The sequence below is a fragment of the Callorhinus ursinus genome, unplaced genomic scaffold, assembly GCF_003265705.2.
Source record: "Callorhinus ursinus isolate GAN/ISIS: 27379988/994484 unplaced genomic scaffold, GSC_fseal_2.0 scaffold83, whole genome shotgun sequence".
Lineage (NCBI taxonomy): Eukaryota > Metazoa > Chordata > Mammalia > Carnivora > Otariidae > Callorhinus > Callorhinus ursinus.
In genome coordinates, this window is record NW_027397145.1 from 416,525 (window position 1) to 437,858 (window position 21,334).

Consider the following 21,334-nt stretch of genomic DNA (forward strand, 5'->3'; position numbering starts at 1 on the left):
AGCCTGCTCCTCCCTCTGCCTGCTGCTCCTCCTGATTGTGCTCACTCGCTCTCTCTCTCTCCCCCTCTCTTTGACAAATAAATAAAATATTTAAAAACAAAAACAAAGGTTAAACAAAGCACTGCTTTTCAATGTCATCTCAAATGAGTACAATTTAAAATTACCATGCAAGCCTCCATTAAGGCAGTGTGCATCTCATCTGTTTTGTGCTCTTGATCTGCACCAGCGTCAAGTAGAAAGCGAACCATATCCAAATGGCCTTAAAAAAAAAAAAAAGAACATGAATTTTCAAACTGTATTTCTAAAGAATTGAGTATTAATTTAATACATAAGAATTAAAATGGGGAATCATTTTCTTTCAGGTATCTATACAAAAATTTATGAGAACTGATTTTTCATTCAGTAAAGGAATGACAGTTTTACAAAGCCAATCCAAAATAATAAGCACGCTCTCATCAAGGTATCTAGGTTTTAAAGACTGAATTAGTAGAAAGCACATAACTCAAGTAAAGCAATAATACTTATTCTTTGACTTAATCTATATAAACTATCAAACTATCAAATCAAAACACTGAAATCAAATAGAATGCCAGGGAAAATATGTTTGGATATTTTTCATAAAAACAGCATTAAAATAATGACCATAAACTCACTGTGGCAATGAACAGGTACAGAAAACTCCATTCAAAATAATTTCAACCCTCTGGATACATTTAATATATAAGAAGCCTTAATAGTCAGTAAGAAAAAGACAAACACTCCAGTAGAAAAATGGATGAAGGACATGAAATGGTTATTAAAGAAGAAATGTAAATGAATACTAAACTGAAAAAAAAAAATTAAACCTTCCTATTAAACAAATGCAAATTAAAATAAGACACCATTTTTTACTATCAAAATGGCAAATATTAAAAAGAATGATAATACCCAGTGTTGGTGAGGGTGTAGGGTGGGATAAAGGGCACTCTCAAACACTGCTGGTGGGAGTGTAAATTGTTTCAACCTTTCTAGAAGGCAATTTGGCAATATGTATCAAAAGCCTTAAAAATGTCCATACCCTTTGACCCAGCAATTCCACTTCCAGGAATTTATCCTAAGGAAATAATCAGAGATTAGGCAAAGATGTCTGCACAAGGATGTTATTACAGTGTTTTTAATAATAGTGAAAACTGGGAACAATTCAAGTGTCCAACAATAGGCAATTATGGTACATCCATTTGATGTATTTGCAGAGACTACTAGTTCCCTACTCAATACCCACTCTTTCAGTCTTCCATAGTAACAGAATTCTGACTTTTATGAGTGGCAACGTGCCTGACTAAAAGACTACATTTCCCAGCTTCCCTTGCTATGTGTAGCCAATGAGATGTAAGTGGGAGCTATAAGGCAGAACTTCTACGAAGATTCCTTAAAGGTAGCTTACTGATTTGGAAAGCACTCCCCATTCTGCCCTTAGCCTCTTTGTCCTTCCTACAACATAGATTGCTGGGGCTTTAGCTACCATCTTGGATTACAGGTAATTTTGAGAATAGAAATCAAATAGTAGGAAGGTAGAACAGAAAAACAGAATTCTGAGATCTTGATAGCAGAACAGCTATACTAGTTCTAGACAGCCTATACCCTTGGACTTGATATATGTAAAAAAAAAAAAAAAAAGCAAGCTTCTCTTTTGTTTAAATCATTATTAATTTAGATTTCATGACACACGCATCCATACCCACTCCTAGCTGAAATAGTGAAATACTATGTGGTCATCAAAAGTTGTGTTACAAAAATACTTATTGAGATGGGAAATGTTCATGATATATTGCTAAATATAATAAGCAGACTATAAAACAAGTATGGTTGTTTAGTTTAAATATATATACATATATATATTTGTTTATATATATGCTTAAAAAACACTGGAAATAAATATACTAAAATACTATTTACATGCTTTAATCTTTACGTGGTAACAATACATGTCATTGTAAAATTTCTTTTCCTTATGCTTCTCTGTGTTTTTGAGGTTTTCTGTATCAACTGTGATTATTACCATTATTTGAGTGTGTATTATTTTTGAAATAAAGGTTGGAAAAATCATATAAAACAAGTTATTAAATAATGGAAACCCTCTAAATCTGTGCTACAAGTTTTCATTGACTTCATAGCTACCTGAATAAATTTGAATTAAAATAATAAACATACACTGTGGAATTATACTTTATGAAATACAGGCTAAAATGGACTTTCTATATAATCTCTTACAAGTTACATAATTTGACAGCACAGGGAAAACATAAGTATAAAATTAATTCAAATACTCAATACTCATATATTTAAATATTCGAAGCTGTTATGAAAAAAATTGTAAATATTCATATTTAGAGAGAGTACCTTTGTAGCATGCAAGGGTAAGAGCACTTTCTTTGAATTCATTAGAATGAGTGTTGATGCCTGCCCCATGATCCAGAAGAACTCTTGCAACTTCCACATGACCTGCACTGGCAGCTTCCATTAAGGGGGTATGTCCATTTTCATTATGATCTTCTATATTTGCACCTTCATTAAGTAGCACTTTCACAATGTCAACAAATCCTCCAGCACAGGCATACGTTAGTGCAGTATTTCCTAACAAAGAAAAAAAGATATACAGAATTATGATAAAGTGGATACAATTATAACTACGTTATGCTCTAGTTCTACCCCTTCAATTCCCTTATAAACTGCTAGAACTATCATCTCACGTTTTTTTGTTCTTTTGGTTAGAAGCATCATCTTAATTTTCTAATTATAAGATTTATTATAGGGGCACGTGGGTGGCTCAGCTGGTTAAGTGTCTGCCTTTGGCTTAGGTAATGATTTCCAGGTCCTGGGATGGAGCCCCATGTTGGGCTTTCTGCTCAGCAGGGAGTCTGCTTCTCTCTCTCTTTCTCTCTCTCTCTCTGCCCCCCACCCTGGCTCATTCTCTCCCTTTCTCTGTCTCAAATAAATAAATAAATAAAATCTTTAAAAATAAATAAATAAAAGATTTATTATAAACAGGCCAATTTACTTATTTTCCTACTAGATTAAAGATATGCGTCAGAAGGAAAATGTACCTAAAACAATGAAAGTCTTATGAATAAATCTGCATAGACAAAGGAAAGGTAAAAGAAAATTAAGAAATGAATATACATAGAAAGAAAATGTTAAGGATTTCTAGGCTGTACAGTACTGAAAGAATAAGGAGTAATTTTGAATGATACATTAGAATATTTTAAATAAAAACATATTGAAAGGGATTTTTCAAGATGACACTTCATCTTACTTGACAAGCTAATAAAGTAGGAAGATATAACCCCTCAGCATAACTCCTTCAAAAGAAAAATTTCTTTAAAAGGTCATTATCCCATTATTGGTTTGCCACTTATTTCTTTCCTGATTTTGTTTTGAGGATTTTTATTTATTAGAGGAGGTAAGGGAGATGGTTTAACTATCTAATAGTATGGCACTGAAGAAGACGGTTTTAAAAATTCAGCAGGAAAAAGAAAAGTAACATTCCAGAATCCAATATGTTCAGAATTCAACTTTTCAACCATTTTACACATTATGCATGTTACTATCATTACAACTAAGACAAAGTGGTCAGCAAAATAGTCTACAATCCCTTCCAGGAAGTCTTGCTCATCTACGTTTAATATTCACTTAATGGTATGGAACAACGTACACTTTCATTATATGTTGCTGCCTCACTAAATCCAAGTAATCTTACTCCTAAAACTGTATCTGTAACTCAAGACACATGACCAACGCTCCTCCTATCTATGTGTCTGGTAACTATAACTAAAAGAATAATTCTTACTAGAATAGATTTCATTCTGCCACAAGAATATCTTAGTAGTAAATGCATTCAGTATGCCTGACACGAAAAACCCCACAGGGTAAATACCCTCAGGTTAATCTACAATCTAAAGTCAAGGCGGTAGGATTTATTTTTTTTAAGATTTTATTTATTTATTTGAGAGAGAGAATGAGATAGAGAGCACGAGAGGGGGGAAGGTCAGAGGGAGAAGCAGACTCCCCGCTGAGCCTGATGTGGGACTCGATCCTGGGACTCCAGGATCATGACCTGAACTGAAGGCAGTTGCTTAACCAACTGAGCCACCCAGGCGCCCGGCAGTAGGATTTAAATGAGATAAAGAAATATAAGACATACAGTTCATAATTTTGCCTCTTTATATGTTACATAACATTATGGCAAAAAAGAAACTGTATCCAGCAGAAAACTGTCAATCTTAGGCAGAGAATCTCAGTCTTTTGAAGATACCAAATTAATTTATATTTTACTCAGAGTTTCTAGAAAACGGCTAAGATTTTTCTGTAGCGTGATTTTCCAGTTGTAAAAACAAAATTTTTATCTCTTAGGTTATAATTAATTACATCAATTTATTTTCCTCAAATTAACACAAAATTTTCTACTTACCTGTTGCTGACTGGGAGTTGACATCGGCATCATGAAGAAGTAATAATTTCACAATATCTAAATAACCTCCACTGGATGCTGCCATTAGGGGAGTTATGTCTCCTTTATTCCCTCTATCTTCAACATTAGCATGCATAGCAAGCAATACCTTTATAACACATTACACAGAGAGAGAAACTGTCAGTTCTTATTATTAATAGTATTTCTAGAGAAATAAATGCATAAATGCAACATAAAATGTTAACTGCTCTTGTGAAAGAATTTGTGTTGTACTTGGGATTATCTAGCAACAGAACAGCAAAACTATACTCCCAAGACAGAAACTAACTGGTAAACACATGGTTATGTCCCAATATTGCTATATCAGACAACAAATTAAAAGAATTGAGGTAATCTGGATGAAATGACAATAAATCACTACTTTCCATTATAGCTGTATAATAAATTATTTCTAAAGACAAGTTGAAAATATCACTATTACTTTTATGTGTTTCTTATTCATTAGGAACAGTTTTGCCCGGCTAACTCAATTGGTAGAGCATGAGACTCTTATTCATTAGGGACAGTTTTGAGTAAAGGGCAAAAACATGCACCATGCCCAGTTACATGTGTAGGCAACAAAATTAATTATGTACCAGTTTCTATTTTACCTACTGCCCAAAAGGAAGGAATTTGGCCTCTAATGATAATTTCTTTGATTAGTAATAAAAACAAAACATCAAAATCCTTCCACAATTTCAATCACTCAAGATAATTTCTGCTTACTTGTGCTAATTCATAATACCCTGCTGAACAAGCCAGACACAGCAGACTTTCTCCTTCTTCTGTATGTTCATTTACACTTCTGCCTTCATCTAGCAATTTACGAACAGCATTCACATCCCCATCTGAACAAGCTTCTGCCAGACTACGACTGAAAACAAAACCATCAACAATTAACCAACAATGAAACACTCAGAAACCTATGATAATAAATTATATTAAATACAAAGAGTCATACACAGAAAAATGTTTATACAGTAAGGAGAAAAATTGTACGAACATTTTGTGTGTCTGTAATACTAATTATTCATGTAGGCCAACCAAGCCAGAAAGGCAATAAATTGAATATGAAAACAGCTGTTATTTTTATTTTTCAAAATGTTCTAACATATTGTCATATTAATTTTTATTTTTATTATGTTAATCACCACACATTACATCATTAGTTTTTGATGTAGTGTTCCATGATTCATTGTTTGTGTATAACACCCAGTGCTCCATGGAGAACGTGCCCTCTTTAATACCCATCACCACACTAACCCATCCCCCCACCCCCCTCCCCTCTAGAACCTTCAGTTTGTTTTTCAGAGTCCATAGTCTCTCATGGTTCGTCTCCTCCTCCAATTTCCCCCCCTTCATTCTTCCCCTCCTGCTATCTTTTTCTTCTTCTTTTTTTAAACATATAATGTATTATTTGTTTCAGAGGTACAGGTCTGTGACTCAACAGTCTTACACAATTCATAGTGCTCACCATAGCACATACCCTCCCCAATGTCTATCACCCAGCCACCCCATCCCTCCCACCCGTCATATTAATTTTCAAGTTTTTAAACTCTACCAATGCAATAATTCCCAAAGATATTTGGGATATAATTCTATGGCTTAAAATTTTATTTGGTAACAGAAGATGTAAATTATGTAAATATTTCACTGCACAATGGTTAACAAAATCAATAAATCTCAAACTTTAATGTGCATACAAATCACCCCTGTTTCTTGTTAAAATGTGGAATCTGATTCAGTGGTTCTGAGGTGAGGTCTGGGATTCTGCATTTCAAACAAGCGCTAAGGTGATGCTGATGCTGCTACTTATGGACCATATCTGAGTAGCACGCACCTGGATTTACTGAATTAACAACCCATTTCATTTATTATTTACTCAGGCAGTCAGCTCAGAGTTTACTACTATAATCTTTAGAACAAGTAATTTCCTTAGAAAGAGAAATAAGATCTTTGGATTTCTTACAAAGTCTAGTATAGTAAATGCCACGAGAATGCTCAATGAATATGAGTAGAATGCAAGAATAAAAATATAGTATCCCATTTCATATCTATGTAACATATATATATATATATCTACTTAAAATATAATATCCATTCTAATATCCATTTAAAGTTATAATCCCCTCCAAAAGACAGAATTAACCAAAAGTTGCTACTTCCCCAAATTCCATTCAAGAAAATGTTTGATACCCAGAAAAAGTCATTATACACATACGTGTCTACTTGTCCTGCATTGTGGCTGTTTTCTGCTCTCATCCGTGTCAGTGCAGCAGCAGCTTCGTCTAATGCACAACTTACTGAGGATGTCAGTCTCCGGAGTACCTCAGGATCTGCAAAAGCTTTACCATCAGCAGTCGACAATTTGCCAATTCCTTCAGTGTGCGTCAATCAATCAGGTAGTGCAGGGGAAGAAAAAGCAAAAAAGTGCAAATTGTAATTACATTGCTAAACACTATTATCTAGGGCAAAACAGCATAGTCTCCATAGATAAAGCTGACAATCAGAATATAAGGTTGGTATCAATTTTGCCACTAACGTCAAAAGGCCATCACATAACCACATCTTTACAAGGCATATAATATTAATTTGTCCCGTACCTAACTCCAAATGTAACTTAACATGATGCTCATTGGCGTAAATGAACGAAAGTTCTTTCAAAATATATAGTCATACAGTAAGATCTCTAGTAGAAGACCATACTTATACTATTTTCAGTAGTAATGAAGTGGGTATTCAGCACTAATACAACAAACAATCCAACAGTTTCTCCCTTTGGTTGAATAGCCACCTAGAATCATCTTCTAGGGTAACAGTGTAAATTAAAATAAATTCATTCTAATATTTATTATGTGCTTATGCTGTGCATGGCACTCAGACAAAAAGGGATAAGGCATAGTTCCTATCCTTACAGAGCTCAGTCTAGTAGGACTAATAGATGTCTAAGTTGCGAATGAAACTTTTTCTCTAGATTCAGTGAGGAATCAGTGACAACTGTAACAGAAAATTTCAATGATAATATCACTGCCTGATCACTGTTGAAAATGAGAGAAAAATAGTCAATAAAGGTTTGGAGAACAACAAGAAAAACAAGAAGGGAAAACCTGCCCATTAAGATATAAAATGTATTATGATGCCAGGCAAATTGTAACAGTATGATACACAGAAATAGATAATTCTATCAAGGATATATAATAGAGACCAAAAAAAGACCCTAGATCATTTGTGAATTCAATGTGTATAGACATGCAATTTCAAATCAAAGGAGATGGGAGGGCTTATTTCAAAAACACTGTTCAGAAATTGGTTACCAACTGAAAATTAAGATCTCTAATTCACAGCATTCACAAAAATAAATACAGGTAGACTGAAGATTTAAATGTAAAAACAAAAAACAAAAAAACCCCCGGAAAAGTACTATTATACTATGTAGCATTTTTCTAATGCAGATGTAGGGGAGACTTTTCTTTTCTTTTAAGATTTTTTATTTTACGTATTTGACAGAGACATAGAGAGAGAGCACAGATAGGCAGAGCAGCAGACAGAGGGAGGGGGAGAAGCAGGTTCCCTGCTGAGCAGGGAGGCGGATGCAAGGTTCAACCCCAGGACCCTGGGATCATGACCTGAGCTGAAGGCAGCCGCCTAACCGACTGGGCCACCCAGGCACCCCTAGGGGAGACTTTTCTAAGTATGAGACAAATTCCAAAAGCCACAAAATAAAAGATTAATACATGTGATATGAAACATTTCTAATTTCAGTAAAAATTTCTATATAATTAATCACAACATAAAATTAAGGCAAAATAAAAACTGAAAATAATCAATACCCAATAAATTTATTATCATTTATAAAGAGTATGATGTAACTTACTGATATTAAAGGAACACAAACTATGAAACTGACCAAAAAATTGAAGAGTAAGGCCTTCTGAAACTGCTGATAGGAATGTCCACTGGTACAAAGTTGGCAGGGTCAGGTCAAATTTGACAAGTTATCAAAATTTTATATATAAACATCCTTTGACACAGTGATACCACTTTCTAATAATTTGTCCTATAAAGATACTTGCACAAATAAGAAAAGCTACATATGTATATAAACTACAGCATTATTTGTGATATTGGAAAATAGGAAATAATCTAAATATCTCTCAATAAGGAACTGGTAAAATAAATTATAGTACATCTAAGTAAGAGAATATTATCTTATCCTTTAAAAGAAGGAGAAACATAGGGCTGTTTGGGTGGCTCAGTCGGTTGAGTGTCCAACTCTTGGTTCCGGCTTAGGTCGTGAACTCCAGGTCCCCATGCCAGGCTCTGTGCTGGGTATGGAGCCTGCCTGAGATTCTTTCTCTTCCTCTCCCTGTGCCCCCTGCCTTCCCCACTTTAAAAAAATAAATTAAATAAATAAATAAATAAATGAAGGAGAAAGACAGACATACCATATTATAGAAGGATGCTCATAATAAAGTAAAAAAAAGGAAGTTATATTATGTGTACTAGGACCCTACTTCATTATTTTAAAAATTATGTATATTTAAACATATACATGTATTTATAAAGCTACAAAGGAAAAAGTCGGGAAGCATATGTAAACTTTAACAGTGGGAAGGTTTTATTATCTACTTAACACATTTCATACTGCTTTAGCTATTTCTAATTGTATTACATTTATAATTCAGAAAATAATTTTGGGGTGCCTGGGTGGCTCAGATGGTTAAGCGTCTGCCTTTGGCTCGGGTCATGATCCCAGGGTCCTGGGATCGAGCCCCACGTCCAGCTCCTGGCTCAGCGGGGAGCCTGCTTCTCCCTCTGCCTCTCCCCCTGCTCATGCTCTCTCTCTCTGTATCTCTGTGTCTCGAATGAATAAATAAAATCTTAAAAAAAAAGAAAGAAAATAATTTTAAAATTCTTCTTTAAATAGCTTTAATTTTTTTTCTAAAGTTTACTTACTTAAATATCTCTACACCCAACATGGAGCTCAAACTCACAATCCTGAAATCAAGAGTCACACGTTCTTCTAACTGAGCCAGTCAGGCACCCCTGAAATAATTTTAGTTCTTAATTTTCTCTAAGAATATCAAAGAATTTTAAAGAAAAATTTTTTTCAAATTCCTTTTTTCAGTTAAAATAGTGTCAAGAATTCTATCTTCCTTAAGAAGCCTAGTAATCCCTAATATGTTCTTATAATTAAAAACACAGAGTCTAGGGGCACCTAGCTGGCTCAGTTGGAAGAGCATGTGACTCTGGATCTCAAGGTCATGAGTTCGAGCCCCTCTACACCCATGGGTATAGAGACTACTTTAAAAAACAAAAACAAAAACAAAGAATCTAAAAATTCCTCAACAAAACATCCAAAAAGCAAATGAAAATACTGAAGCACAAAAAGAAAATATTGATCCAACAGTCAACTTGCACAGGTCTTAGAAAGGACAACATCAGGGCGCCTGGGTGGCCCAGTTGGTTAAGCATCTGCCTTTGGCTCGGGTCATGATCCCAGGGTCCTGGGATCAAGTCCCACATCTGGCTCCTTGATCAGCGGGGGGCCTGCTTCTCCCTCTCCCTGCCGCTCTGCCTACTTGTGCTCTCTCTCTGTCAAATAAATAAATAAAATCTTAAAAAAAACAAAAACAAACGAAAGGACCACATCATTTTAAAATACATCTGACTGGGGCCCTGGGTGGCTCAGCTGGTTAAGCAACCAACTGGTGATTTCAGCTCAGGTCATGATCTCATGGATTGTGAAATAAAGCCCTGCCATCGGGCTCTGTGTTCAGTGGGGAGTCTGCTTGACAATCTCTCCCTCTGTTCCTCCCCCAACTCGTGCTTTCTCCTCTATCCAGCTCTCTCTCTCTGAAATAAATAAATAAATCTTAAAATAATCTGATAATTTCTTTAGACAGAACACTCTATCCAACCATGTATGGAGTTTAAATTGTCAAAATACACAAAATTGAAAAATTCAATAGTTTTTCACAACCCCTGGAAGGCAGATAATCATTATTTTTAAGGTTTATTGTCTATCAATATAGGTATGAAAAATAAGCAATTCTAAGGTATCTTGCTACTTACCCCAACTTACTAAGAACAAAAGGAGAAAACAGGGAAAGAAAAATGCTTAATGTACCAGAAAACAGCCCTGAATGAGAATCATGAGGTGCCCAGAAAAAAAGAAAAATGAGTTTAAAACCCTTAATTAGGGATTAAGAAGTAATACTCACAACACGTGTGAAGCGCAAGCCTAAACCTGAGAGTAAAAATGTACTACCACCAGTAAACAAAGCTTGATCTGGGGAAGAAAAGGAAAGCAGAGAAGACCTGGAGAAGAGAGGTGTCTTTTCTACACATTTCTCTCTGCTCTAAGCAAAATAATGTAAGGTTCCAAAGCAAAACAAAAACAAAACAAACAAACGAACCCAAAATTAGAGGGTGATCATGGCACTGCCAGTTCAGGAATCTTATATAGTATATCCCTATATCACAAGTAGGAGACACACTAGAAATCCAGACTCTAAGGGAGGGACATTCAATGTTATTACTAATGTGATCCTTATACCTTTCTTAAAAAAATTACTAGTTCGTGCGCCTGGGTGCCTCAGTTGGTTAAGCGACTGCCTTCGGCTCAGGTCATGATCCTGGAGTCCCGGGATCAAGTCCCGCATCGGGCTCCCTGCTCAGCAGGGAGTCTGCTTCTCCCTCTGACCCTCTTCCCTCTCGTGCTCTCTATCTCTCATTCTCTCTCTCTCAAATAAATAAATAAAATCTTTAAAAAAAAATTACTAGTTCTGCCTTAGTTTAAACAGTCTTATTTTGTTGTGTTTAATTTTAAGTTACTATCAGTTCCAAAAAGACAGAGTAAGTAGACTAAAAGTCAATCTGCTACAAACTATACCTATACTTTTCCATAACAGGACAAAGTTAAAGAAATAACAAAATGATATCAAGTAAGCTCATCCTTAATATAACATCTATATCTTTCCAAGAATAATATAAAAATGCTCAATTTATTTTAGCTCTTATTTGTCCTAGTCATTATTTGGTCAAATGTAATACTGTTTTTCTTCAGTCAATATGAAATGCGCTAAAAGGCTGCTGTGATTTTTCTGAATACCATTCTTTAATATCATATTTATTAAAGTACTTGGAAACGGGGGACACCCAGTTGGCTCAGTTAGAAGAGCTTTTGACTCTTTTTTTTTTTTTTTTTTTTTAAGATTTTTTTTATTTTTATTTGAGAGAGAGAGAGTGAGAGAGAGAGAGCACGTGAGAAGGGAGAAGGTCAGAGGGAGAAGCAGACGCCCTGCCGAGCAGGGAGCCTGATGCGGGACTCGATCCCGGGACTCCAGGATCATGACCTGAGCCGAAGGCAGTTGCTTAACCAACTGAGCCACCCAGGCGCCCGAGCTTGTGACTCTTGATCTCCATATTTTGAGTTGGAGCCCCACACTGGGTATAGAGAGTACTTAAATAAATAAGCATTAAAAAAATTTAAAAATTAAAAGAAGTACTCAGAAACCGAATGAAATTTTCTATACTTTTTTTTTTTAAAGATTTTATTTATTTATTTGTCAGAGAGAGAGAGAGAGAGCACAAGCAGGGGGAGTGGCAGGCAGAAGGAGAAGCAGGCTCCCCGCTGAGCAGGGAGCCCTATGCGGGACTCAATCCCAGGACCCTAAGATCATGACCTGAGCAAAGGCAGGCGCTTAACTGACTGAGCCACCCAGTCCTCTCGAAATTTTCTATACTTTTAAAACCTTTCTATGGGGCATCTGGGTGGCTCAGTTGGTTGAACTTCCAACTCTTGGTTTTGGCTCAGGTCATGATTTTAGAAGTTGTGGGACTGAGCCTCACCTCACATCGGGCTCAGATTCTTTCTCCCTCTCCTTCTGCCTGTCCCCATTCATGCACTCTCTCAAACAAATAAATAAAATCTTAAGAAAAAAAAAAACTTTTTATTTTGAATTTTCTGCATTTTAATGGTTTTAACATGGGTAAGGTATGTATATGGCACTCTAACAAGCTTTTAGGCACTACTTTATTTTTTATTTTTTGGGCACTATTTTCAAAAATAACCTACACACTCTTCTAGATTAAATTTTTACATGTAGGGTACCTGGGTGGCCCAGTCAGTTAAGCAGCTGCCTTTGGCTCAGGTCATGATTATGTGGTCCTGGGATTGAGCCTTGAGCAGGGCTCCCTGCTCAGTGGGGAGTCTGCTTCTCCCTCTCCCTCTGCCCCTCCCCCTGCTTGTGCTCTCTCTCAAATAAACAAATAAATCTTAAAAAATTTTTAAGTAAATTCTTACGTATATTTAATATGCACATATATTTATGCTAGATAAGTAAGTAAAAGGAGTGTCATACAAAGTGAACATATCTCAAAAGCAATATACAGAAAAAAAGAAAAGCAATATACAAAGATTAGAAAAAGTTAACTTCCTTCTTAAAACAATTTTAGCTGATAAAAGGCTTTCATTACAGTGGAGTGGAAACTTGGTACAGCAAATAATATGCAGGTTGTACAATATAAAATAGTGATGAGTATATATTATTTAGAAAGCATGCTTATCACAGGTTTTTCTCTTATGCTACCATAGAACGAGAAGTTTGGTATATTTCAGTCTAATTTTGTGTTCAATTTTTATTTAACTGTCTTCTAAGAAAAAAATAGCAATTTATTACTAAGTTACCCCTAGATGAAAGTGAATAAGTAAATATTCACATGCAGAATACCCTAAGTCAGTTAATATCAAAGATTCATAATTTGATGAACCAAATTTATCTCCCACATTTATAATGTAATTGGTAATAAGTAAGTTTTCCTTGATAACTAGCTGATTATCTTAGACCTTAAAAACAGTGTTGAGCCCTAGAATCATCCACTGAAAACGTTCAACTGGGTGGGGGGATGGGTTAGCCTGGTGATGGGTATTAAGGAGGGCATGTACTACATGGAGCACTGGGTGTTATATGAAAACAGTGAAGCGTGGATCACTACATCAAAAACTAATGATGTATTGTATGGTGACTAACATAACATAATAAAATAAAATTTAAAAAAATGTTCAACTAAAAATTTTTAAAATACAAAATGTGAACATTTTCTTTAGGAAATAAAAATATAATACATCTTAAGAGTTCAAATTTCATATAATGTCATATAATTTTGGGGTAATCTTATACAGCTTTGTGCAGAGATCTTGACTTTTAAAGAGATGAAAATAAGAAAACAAAAAATAAATTACCTGCTGCTTCCAGCAATGCTTCTAATCGTGCCTGTGTCTCTGGATCCACAGTACGTAAGTCTGCTCCTTCTGCAGTACTTGATAAGAATATCTCTGATGTTGTTTTAAGTACTGGGTTATCCAGATCTTCTTGGTCCAAAATAAATGATTCGACCTGTTTATGAATTAAAAATGCAATATCCATGAAACTGATCTCGATATTGTTAGAATAACTGCAATTTAAGATAATATGATCTCTGGTTTGAAACTTAAGTATAAGCAGATAAATTACTGTAGAAACATGGGGCTGTGGGAAGGGACTTTGAGGGAGACTCCTACCTGCTTATCTTCAGACATGACTACAGTATAACTCAGACACACCAGATTCAAGTTTCCTGAAGAACATTGTACATTCTGTGCCTAGCACAGAGCTTGAAAAGAAGCTTTTGTTTTTGTTTTTAATGAAATAAGTACATGACCACAGTCCCTGGGAAGATGTAAACAGGACTAGATAGTAAAAAGACTAGATGGCATGGATAGGTCATTAAGGCTCAGTTTTTCCTCTCTTTTAATCAATTTATTAAATTCTGATTCTTAAAAGAAAATAAGATTTAATACGCTATCAAATATCTGGAGCCCTATAGACAAGAAAGCTCCATGAAGTTAGGAACCACACCTGTTTGGTCACTGCTCTGTCCTCTGGGCCTAAGAATATCTCATGTACAGTAGGTATTAAATCCGTATTTGTTGAAATGAATGAATGGTATAAGCAAAAGCAACTTATGAAAATAAATATGTAACCCTCTAATTTCAAATCAACTTAATTCTAAATGAATTTTCTTAAATAAAATATGTACAATCTTTCTGGGAAGTAATTTGAAAGTGTGTATCAAAATGCTTTAAAAGGCTCATGCTGTTTGATTCTGTAATTCCATTTTAAGGAATCTATCCTTTAAAAAGTATCTGAAAGCAAGACAAAAATAATCAAGGATGGTCATTGCACATTAACGCAAATTCCAAAAATCAGAGGAAAAAAACTACAATTGGTAATTTGGTAAACACATTCTGTCCATTCACAGGATGGACTACCATGCAGTCATTAAAAACAATGTTTCTGAAGCAAATTTGGTGACATGAGAAAATATTCATAAAGTGAAGTGAAAATCACAAGATTCAAAACAGTATGATCTTTATTTTGCTAAAAGTATACATATATGTATATAAACATGAACATGACTATCATGTATATAATCATGAGTATATATTTATGTACCTAGATATGTCTACAATATGTAAATACGTGTAACCAGGGAGGTTAACATATTTGTAGACAGATAGAAAAAAAGGAACAGAAAGGTTAAGTACTTCTCCAAGGTCACACAGTTAATAAATGACAAAGACAGGTTTCAAACCCCACCACATAGCTATAGAGTCTATGCTCTGAACTACTAGGCAATGCTACTTCAGACAGCCAGAGGATTTGGACTACATTATTTGGCATATTTGGTAGTTTGTCATCAGTTTCATAATGGCCACCAAATAAAAATCCTAAGAAAGACTGTAAACTTAAAATGATTTGGATACATTTTATCACCTAGTGATAAAATTTTACAAAATACACCTTTAACTTCACTTCTAATAACACTGAACCACATTACTATGTTGCAATACAGCTTTTTTTTTAAGATTTTATTTATTTATTTGAAAGAGAGAGAGAGAGAGAGAGCACGAGCAGGGGAAGAGGGAGAAGCAGGCTCCCCACCAAGCAGGGAGCTCGATGTGAGGCTCGATCCCATGACCTGAGCCGAAAGCAGATGTTTAACCGACTGAAACACCCTGCAATACAGCTTCTTTAATATGTAATTACAGACAAAGATGCCATTCTAGATCCATGCCAGTAGATAAATGTACACTATCAGTTGTTAAATGATATGAAAAGATAACTGTACAATAAAAATTTCACAGGCCCAAGAAATTATTAGGTATTTGTAAATATATATACTTGCCAATTGTGAGGATAGATAAAACCATCATGCCAAATTCTGAATTTTAGATAGTATTTAGAAGCCTGGGTGGCTCAGTCAGTTAAGTATCTACCTTCGGTCATGATCCCAGGGTCCTGGGATTGAGTCCCACATCGGGCTCCCTGCTCAGCGGGAAGCCTGCGTCTCCCTCTGCCTGCAGCTCTCCCTGCTTGTTCTCTCTCTCTCTGACAAATAAATAAAAAAATCTTTAAACAAAGTTAACATTTCTATTTTATAAAAAGCAATGGTCTAATGTGGTATTACACATATTTTGGAGACAAATACAGATTTGTACTGTGTAACATTTTAAAAAATCCAAGTTAAGGATTCTATATTCTCTCTTACTCATTTTCCCAATATTTACTGAAGTCCTGTTTTTTTTTTTTTTAAGATTTTATTTATTTGAGAGAGATAACATGACAGAAAGAGTGTGCGCACGAGCAGGGGGGAGGGGCAGGGGGACAGGGAGAAGCAGACTTCCTGCTGAGCAGGGAGCCCGATTCGGGGCTCGATCCCAGGACTCTGGGATCATGACCTGAGCTGATGGCAGACGCTTAACGGACTGAGCCACCCAGGCGCCCTGACAGTACAAAAATGTGGTAGAAGATAGTAGTCAAAGGCAACATGACTATCACAAAAGGCCTCAAAGAGAAATAAATGGGTACAACTACATGCATTAAAGAGAGAGAACTTGCTTCCAGCCCCAGTAATCTAAGACTTTGCACAAGCAGCAGCATTTGGGTTAGGCTTTGAAGGATGCATAGAATTTCACTAGACAGTCAGACATGGGGATAGAAATCAAAGGGAATGAAATAAAAAAGGGGCTTGAAGATGCATTTGGAAAGTGATGAGTGGTCCACTCTCCAATACTGCTGGTGGGAATATAAATGACACAGTCACTGTAGGACAGTTTTGCAGTTCTCCAAAAATTAAACACAGAATAAACATATGACCCAGAAATTTCACTTCTATGTACATCAAAGGATTTAAAACATGTCCATACAAAAATTTGTATACAGAAGTTCATAACTCTATTATGCATAATGGACAAAAAGTAGAAAAAAAACCCCACAAATATCCATCAACTGGTAAATGGATAAACAAAATGTGGGGGCACCTGGGGGGCTCAGTTGGTTAAGCAACTGCCTTCGGCTCAGGTCATGATCCTGGAGTCCCTGGATCGAGGCCCACATTGGGCTCCCTGCTCAGCAGGGAGCTGCTTCTCCCTCTAACCCTCCCCCCTCTCATGTGCTCCCTCTCTCTCAAATAAATAAAATCTTTAAAAAAAAAATGTGGTATATCCAAATAGTGGAACATTACTCTACCATTAAAAGGAGTAAGTACTGACACATGCCATAGCATAAACAAACCATGCAAATATTATGCTTAGTGCAAGAAGCCAGAAACAAGAAGTCAATTATTGTATGATTCCACTTTTATGAAATGTCTAGTATAGAAATTCATAGAGACAAAAAGTAAGTTGGTGGTTAAGTGGAGAAACACAGAGGGAGGGATGGGAGTAGCTATTAATGGGTCTAAAGTTTCTGGAATGATGAAAATGTCTGGAATTAAATAGTGGTGAATGCTGTACAATCTTGTAAATATACTAAAAACCAATGAATTGTACACTTTAAAATGCTAAATTTTATGGTATGTAAATTTTATCTCAAATTTTTAAAAAACAATAAAGAGCCTAGAGTACAACTATGGCTTTGGGCTAGAAAGAACAACTGGCGATAGATTTAAATGAGATCATGCAAAAGGTGACAGACTGCTCATGGTCTACCTGGTCACCTCCACTAGAAAGAGAGAGAGAACCAGCAGCAATGTTATCCTGGATGTCAGTAATATTACTATCACATATGCAAGACAGCACATTCCCAAGTGCTTGGGAAGAATCAAGTTAGAAAAAAACACAAAAGAGAGATGTGTCCCTAGTCTCCAAAAGGCTTATAACTTCTCTCTAAAAATTAAGATTCATGGGACTCCTGGGTGGCTCAGTTGTTAAGTGTCTGCCTTCGGCTCAGGTCATGATCCCAGGGTCCTGGGATCGAGTCCCACATCGGGCTCCTGGCTCAGCGGGGAGACTGCTTCTCCCTCTCCCACTCCCCCTGCTTGTGTTCCCTCTCTCGCTGTCTCTCTCTCTGTCAAATAAATAAATAAAAAATCTTTAAAAAAATTAAAATTCATAAAACAATTTATTCAGTATAATTCTCCTACATCTTAAAATGCATGTAAATTCAAGTTGCAGTTAGGCAACATGACATAATGGAAAGAATACTGTGATACAGATCAGAATTAGGTTGAAGTATCAGTTTTATGAGGCACTATGTGTGACATTAGGCATGTCACTTTCTGCCTTTCCGATGTTCCATTTCTTCCTCAATAAATAAAATACCTGCCCCATCTATCTTACAGCACTATTGAAATGATGAAATAAGATAAAATAATTTGAAAATAATAAAACACTATATAAATGTAATTTTTAGGATATCAATTCTGTGTAATTACAACTTTTTTGTTCTGTCCCTTGCCAGTGTCTATCTTCTACGCCCTTTCAAACTAGGAAGAATGATATTCACTGAGAATCTCACATAATACATTTTCATCAGAATGTACTTGAATTCTTTTTATTTTATTTATTTTTTCCAGTTTCATTAAGATATAATTGACATACAACATTGTATGAGCTTAAGGGGTACAACATAATGATTTCATATATGTATGTACTGTGAAATGATCTCCACAGAAAGTTTAATTAACATCCATCACTTCACAGTTACGATTTTTTTTCTTGTGATGATCACTTCCAATTTTCAAGTGTTGTTTTAGGCATTTTATATTTAAGTTCTGACCCAAAAGATCAAATTTTAGGGGCGCCTGGCTGGCTCAGTCAGAGGAATGTGCAACTCTTGATCTCAGGGTCATGAGTTTAAGCTCCACATGGGATGCAGAGATTACTTAAATAAATAAAACTTAAAAATAAATAAATGAATAATAAAAGGATCAAAATTTAAATACCTATAACACTTGTGGGAAAAAATCTTCAGTTTCCCAGCATGAGTTGTAATTATGCATAACTATACACACAGATGATTTGAATACAATTAGATATGCCAAAAAGTGCTCAACTCTAATATATCCTTTGTCCTACTCTCTCTAAAATTTTAAAAGCCTGCCTCAATGTGGAATCAATAAAAGGACAAAATATCCAGTTATGCCTATTACTTTTGGAATATTTGGGGGGTTGCTTTTGGCAGTTCATAAATATCTTACCTGGTAAATCTGTTGAAATACATACTTTTGTAATTCAGATTGCAACAGCATTACCTCAACCAGCCAACATGGAAACCATTTATAGCGACATGGAAATACTAAATTAGACCAATTCCGTATATTTAACATAAAAGACTTGGTGATATAGTCCCCAAAAACACATCTAGAAAATGGGTAAGTCCAAAATAATGTTATACCTAACCAAATTTGTCTTTATCATATAAATGAATAGAGAAGCCCCCGAGTGTCTTACATAAAGCTAAAGGATCACAGAAATGTCCCTACTACCCAATGATAATTACATAACTCTCGATCCAGCAGCTGCACTGAGCAGCAAACATAAAACACCCACCTATAGTGGTACTGTTTTTGCCAATGACAAGAAAGTTTATTTCAAGTCTTTAAGATTGCAGATTTTTTTTTCTATCTCCTGATTAGGTACAAAAACAAAAGGTGGAAGAAAAAAGATGAGAGGGAATCTGGCCCCAAAAAACTATTTTTCTTTTATAGGTAATCTCTTCTAAATGCTACAGGTAAAACACTTTACGTCTTCCTTCTCAAAAGTCTTTTCTCACCCTTCCTTCTTTAAAAAAACATGAGTATCATAGCTTCAACTAGAATTTAAACAAAGGGAGGGGCAGGGTGGAAAAGGGGAATAAGCATTTTATCCTATTTTTTATCCCATTTGACATTTCAGAAAGGAACAACTGGATGGCAACAGTTACTAGGAAGATTAACCACAGACTCAACTACTATCACCTTAAAAAAACGAAGTCAGTTACCTGGCCAAAATCTAGTTAGAAAAATCACTTATTAACCAACCTATGCTTTGGCCAAAACTCAATTCCACTAAAAAAACAACAATAACAAAAACCGCATACAGTTTCTATCAAGTGTAAGTAAGCAGTGTTATAATTAAAACGTTAACAATATTAACATGTTTTGTCTTAAAAAAGTAAAACAATAAAACCTCACCTATACATTTGTCAATAACAAATGGAAATAGCAATTGCTAGTTAGAGAAAATGTTAGTAAAAAAGGAACATTTGATTATAAAACATATACATTATATATATTTGTTTATATATTCTCCAGTCACTTGGTCATATTATGCAACAAGCAAATAAAGACTACCAACCTCTCAAATACAAGTCGAAAATACATTGTTTTATATAGAACACCTTTTAACCTAACAATGAATTACAAAACTTTTATTTTAAACATGTTAAGTAAGTTTGTATTTTGAGTTGGGGACTAAAATATTAGTAGCCACAAATTGTAGTACGTCTGCTAACCTTTAAGACTAATCATCACTCTCATGAATTCCAACTGGAGCTATGAGAAGGGTAAATGTTTTACACTACCTCTTCTCACAAACTTTCAAAAATAAAGCTCCCTTAAGAGATTCAGATTTGAGGAGCGCCTGGCTGGCTCAGTCGGGAGTGTGTAGTTCTTGATCTCGGGGTTGTGAGTTCAAGCCCCACACTGGGTGTAGAGATTACTAATAAATAAATAAATTTATAAAAAATTCTCTTTAAAAAGAAAAAAGACTCAGATTTGATAATTTAAAATGAAAAGCTAAATAAAACATTGTAAACATCTGAAACATTTTTTAAAATGTATTTGCTGTATCTCTTCTCTTTTGTACAGTTTATATTTGGATAGACCAGTATGTCTTACTTTTACCCACCCAAAGTCCTCTACTTTAAGTCAGAATCAGTATTTATACCATTTTAGAATGCAGGTGGTTTACTATTGATCTTTACTTGGAAGAGCAAAAAGTATGGATCAGTGTTCCAAGAGATAATTACTGACAGACAGAGCAATTCTTTTTTGCAAAAAACAGTATTCAAAAGTTTTGACAGTAGTATCACCACAAAAATGCCCCAAGATGTATTCAAAGGGAGAAAGCAATACAGTTGCACTTTAGGACCAAATAATGATAAATTTAGGAATGAGTTTTGCTGATACTGTAAAACCCAATAAAATCAGCAAAAACATCTTGGAATACTGGAATGAAAAGGCTATATTCCTTAACATAAAAACTTTTCAAGCTTCTTTCTACAAGGAAAATTGTATTCCCAATTTCAGACCCACAATCCTCTTCTCAAAAAACAGTAATGGTACCTTGGGCTTTCTGAAGTTGATTAGTTTCACACAGTACAAGAGAGAACCAGTGTGCTTTTCCTAATTCTAAGTTAAAGCTAGAGAAAATTACCTTCACTTTGCTCAACTACAAAAACTTAATTTATAATGTATAGTTTTAATACAGAATCTATTTTTTTTATTTTTCTAATTAAAGATGGGAGAAAGGAAGGTCTT

The 21,334-nt window shown here is 35.1% G+C and overlaps 1 protein-coding gene across 4 annotated transcripts in view; it reads right to left on the reverse strand.

Moving 5' to 3' along the window:
* Window positions 1-21,334, reverse strand: part of ANKHD1 (ankyrin repeat and KH domain containing 1) — a 123,595-nt gene that overhangs the window by 84,296 nt on the left and 17,965 nt on the right. For all 4 annotated transcript variants that reach the window (XM_025852118.2, XM_025852120.2, XM_025852117.2 and 1 more), the window contains exons 2-7: window positions 13,734-13,887; window positions 6,708-6,864; window positions 5,213-5,360; window positions 4,448-4,595; window positions 2,380-2,613; window positions 165-259 (exon numbers count right to left, since the gene is read on the reverse strand). In XM_025852118.2, the coding sequence (XP_025707903.1) occupies window positions 165-259; window positions 2,380-2,613; window positions 4,448-4,595; window positions 5,213-5,360; window positions 6,708-6,864; window positions 13,734-13,887 (936 nt within the window). The remainder of the gene's footprint in view (window positions 1-164; window positions 260-2,379; window positions 2,614-4,447; window positions 4,596-5,212; window positions 5,361-6,707; window positions 6,865-13,733; window positions 13,888-21,334) is intronic.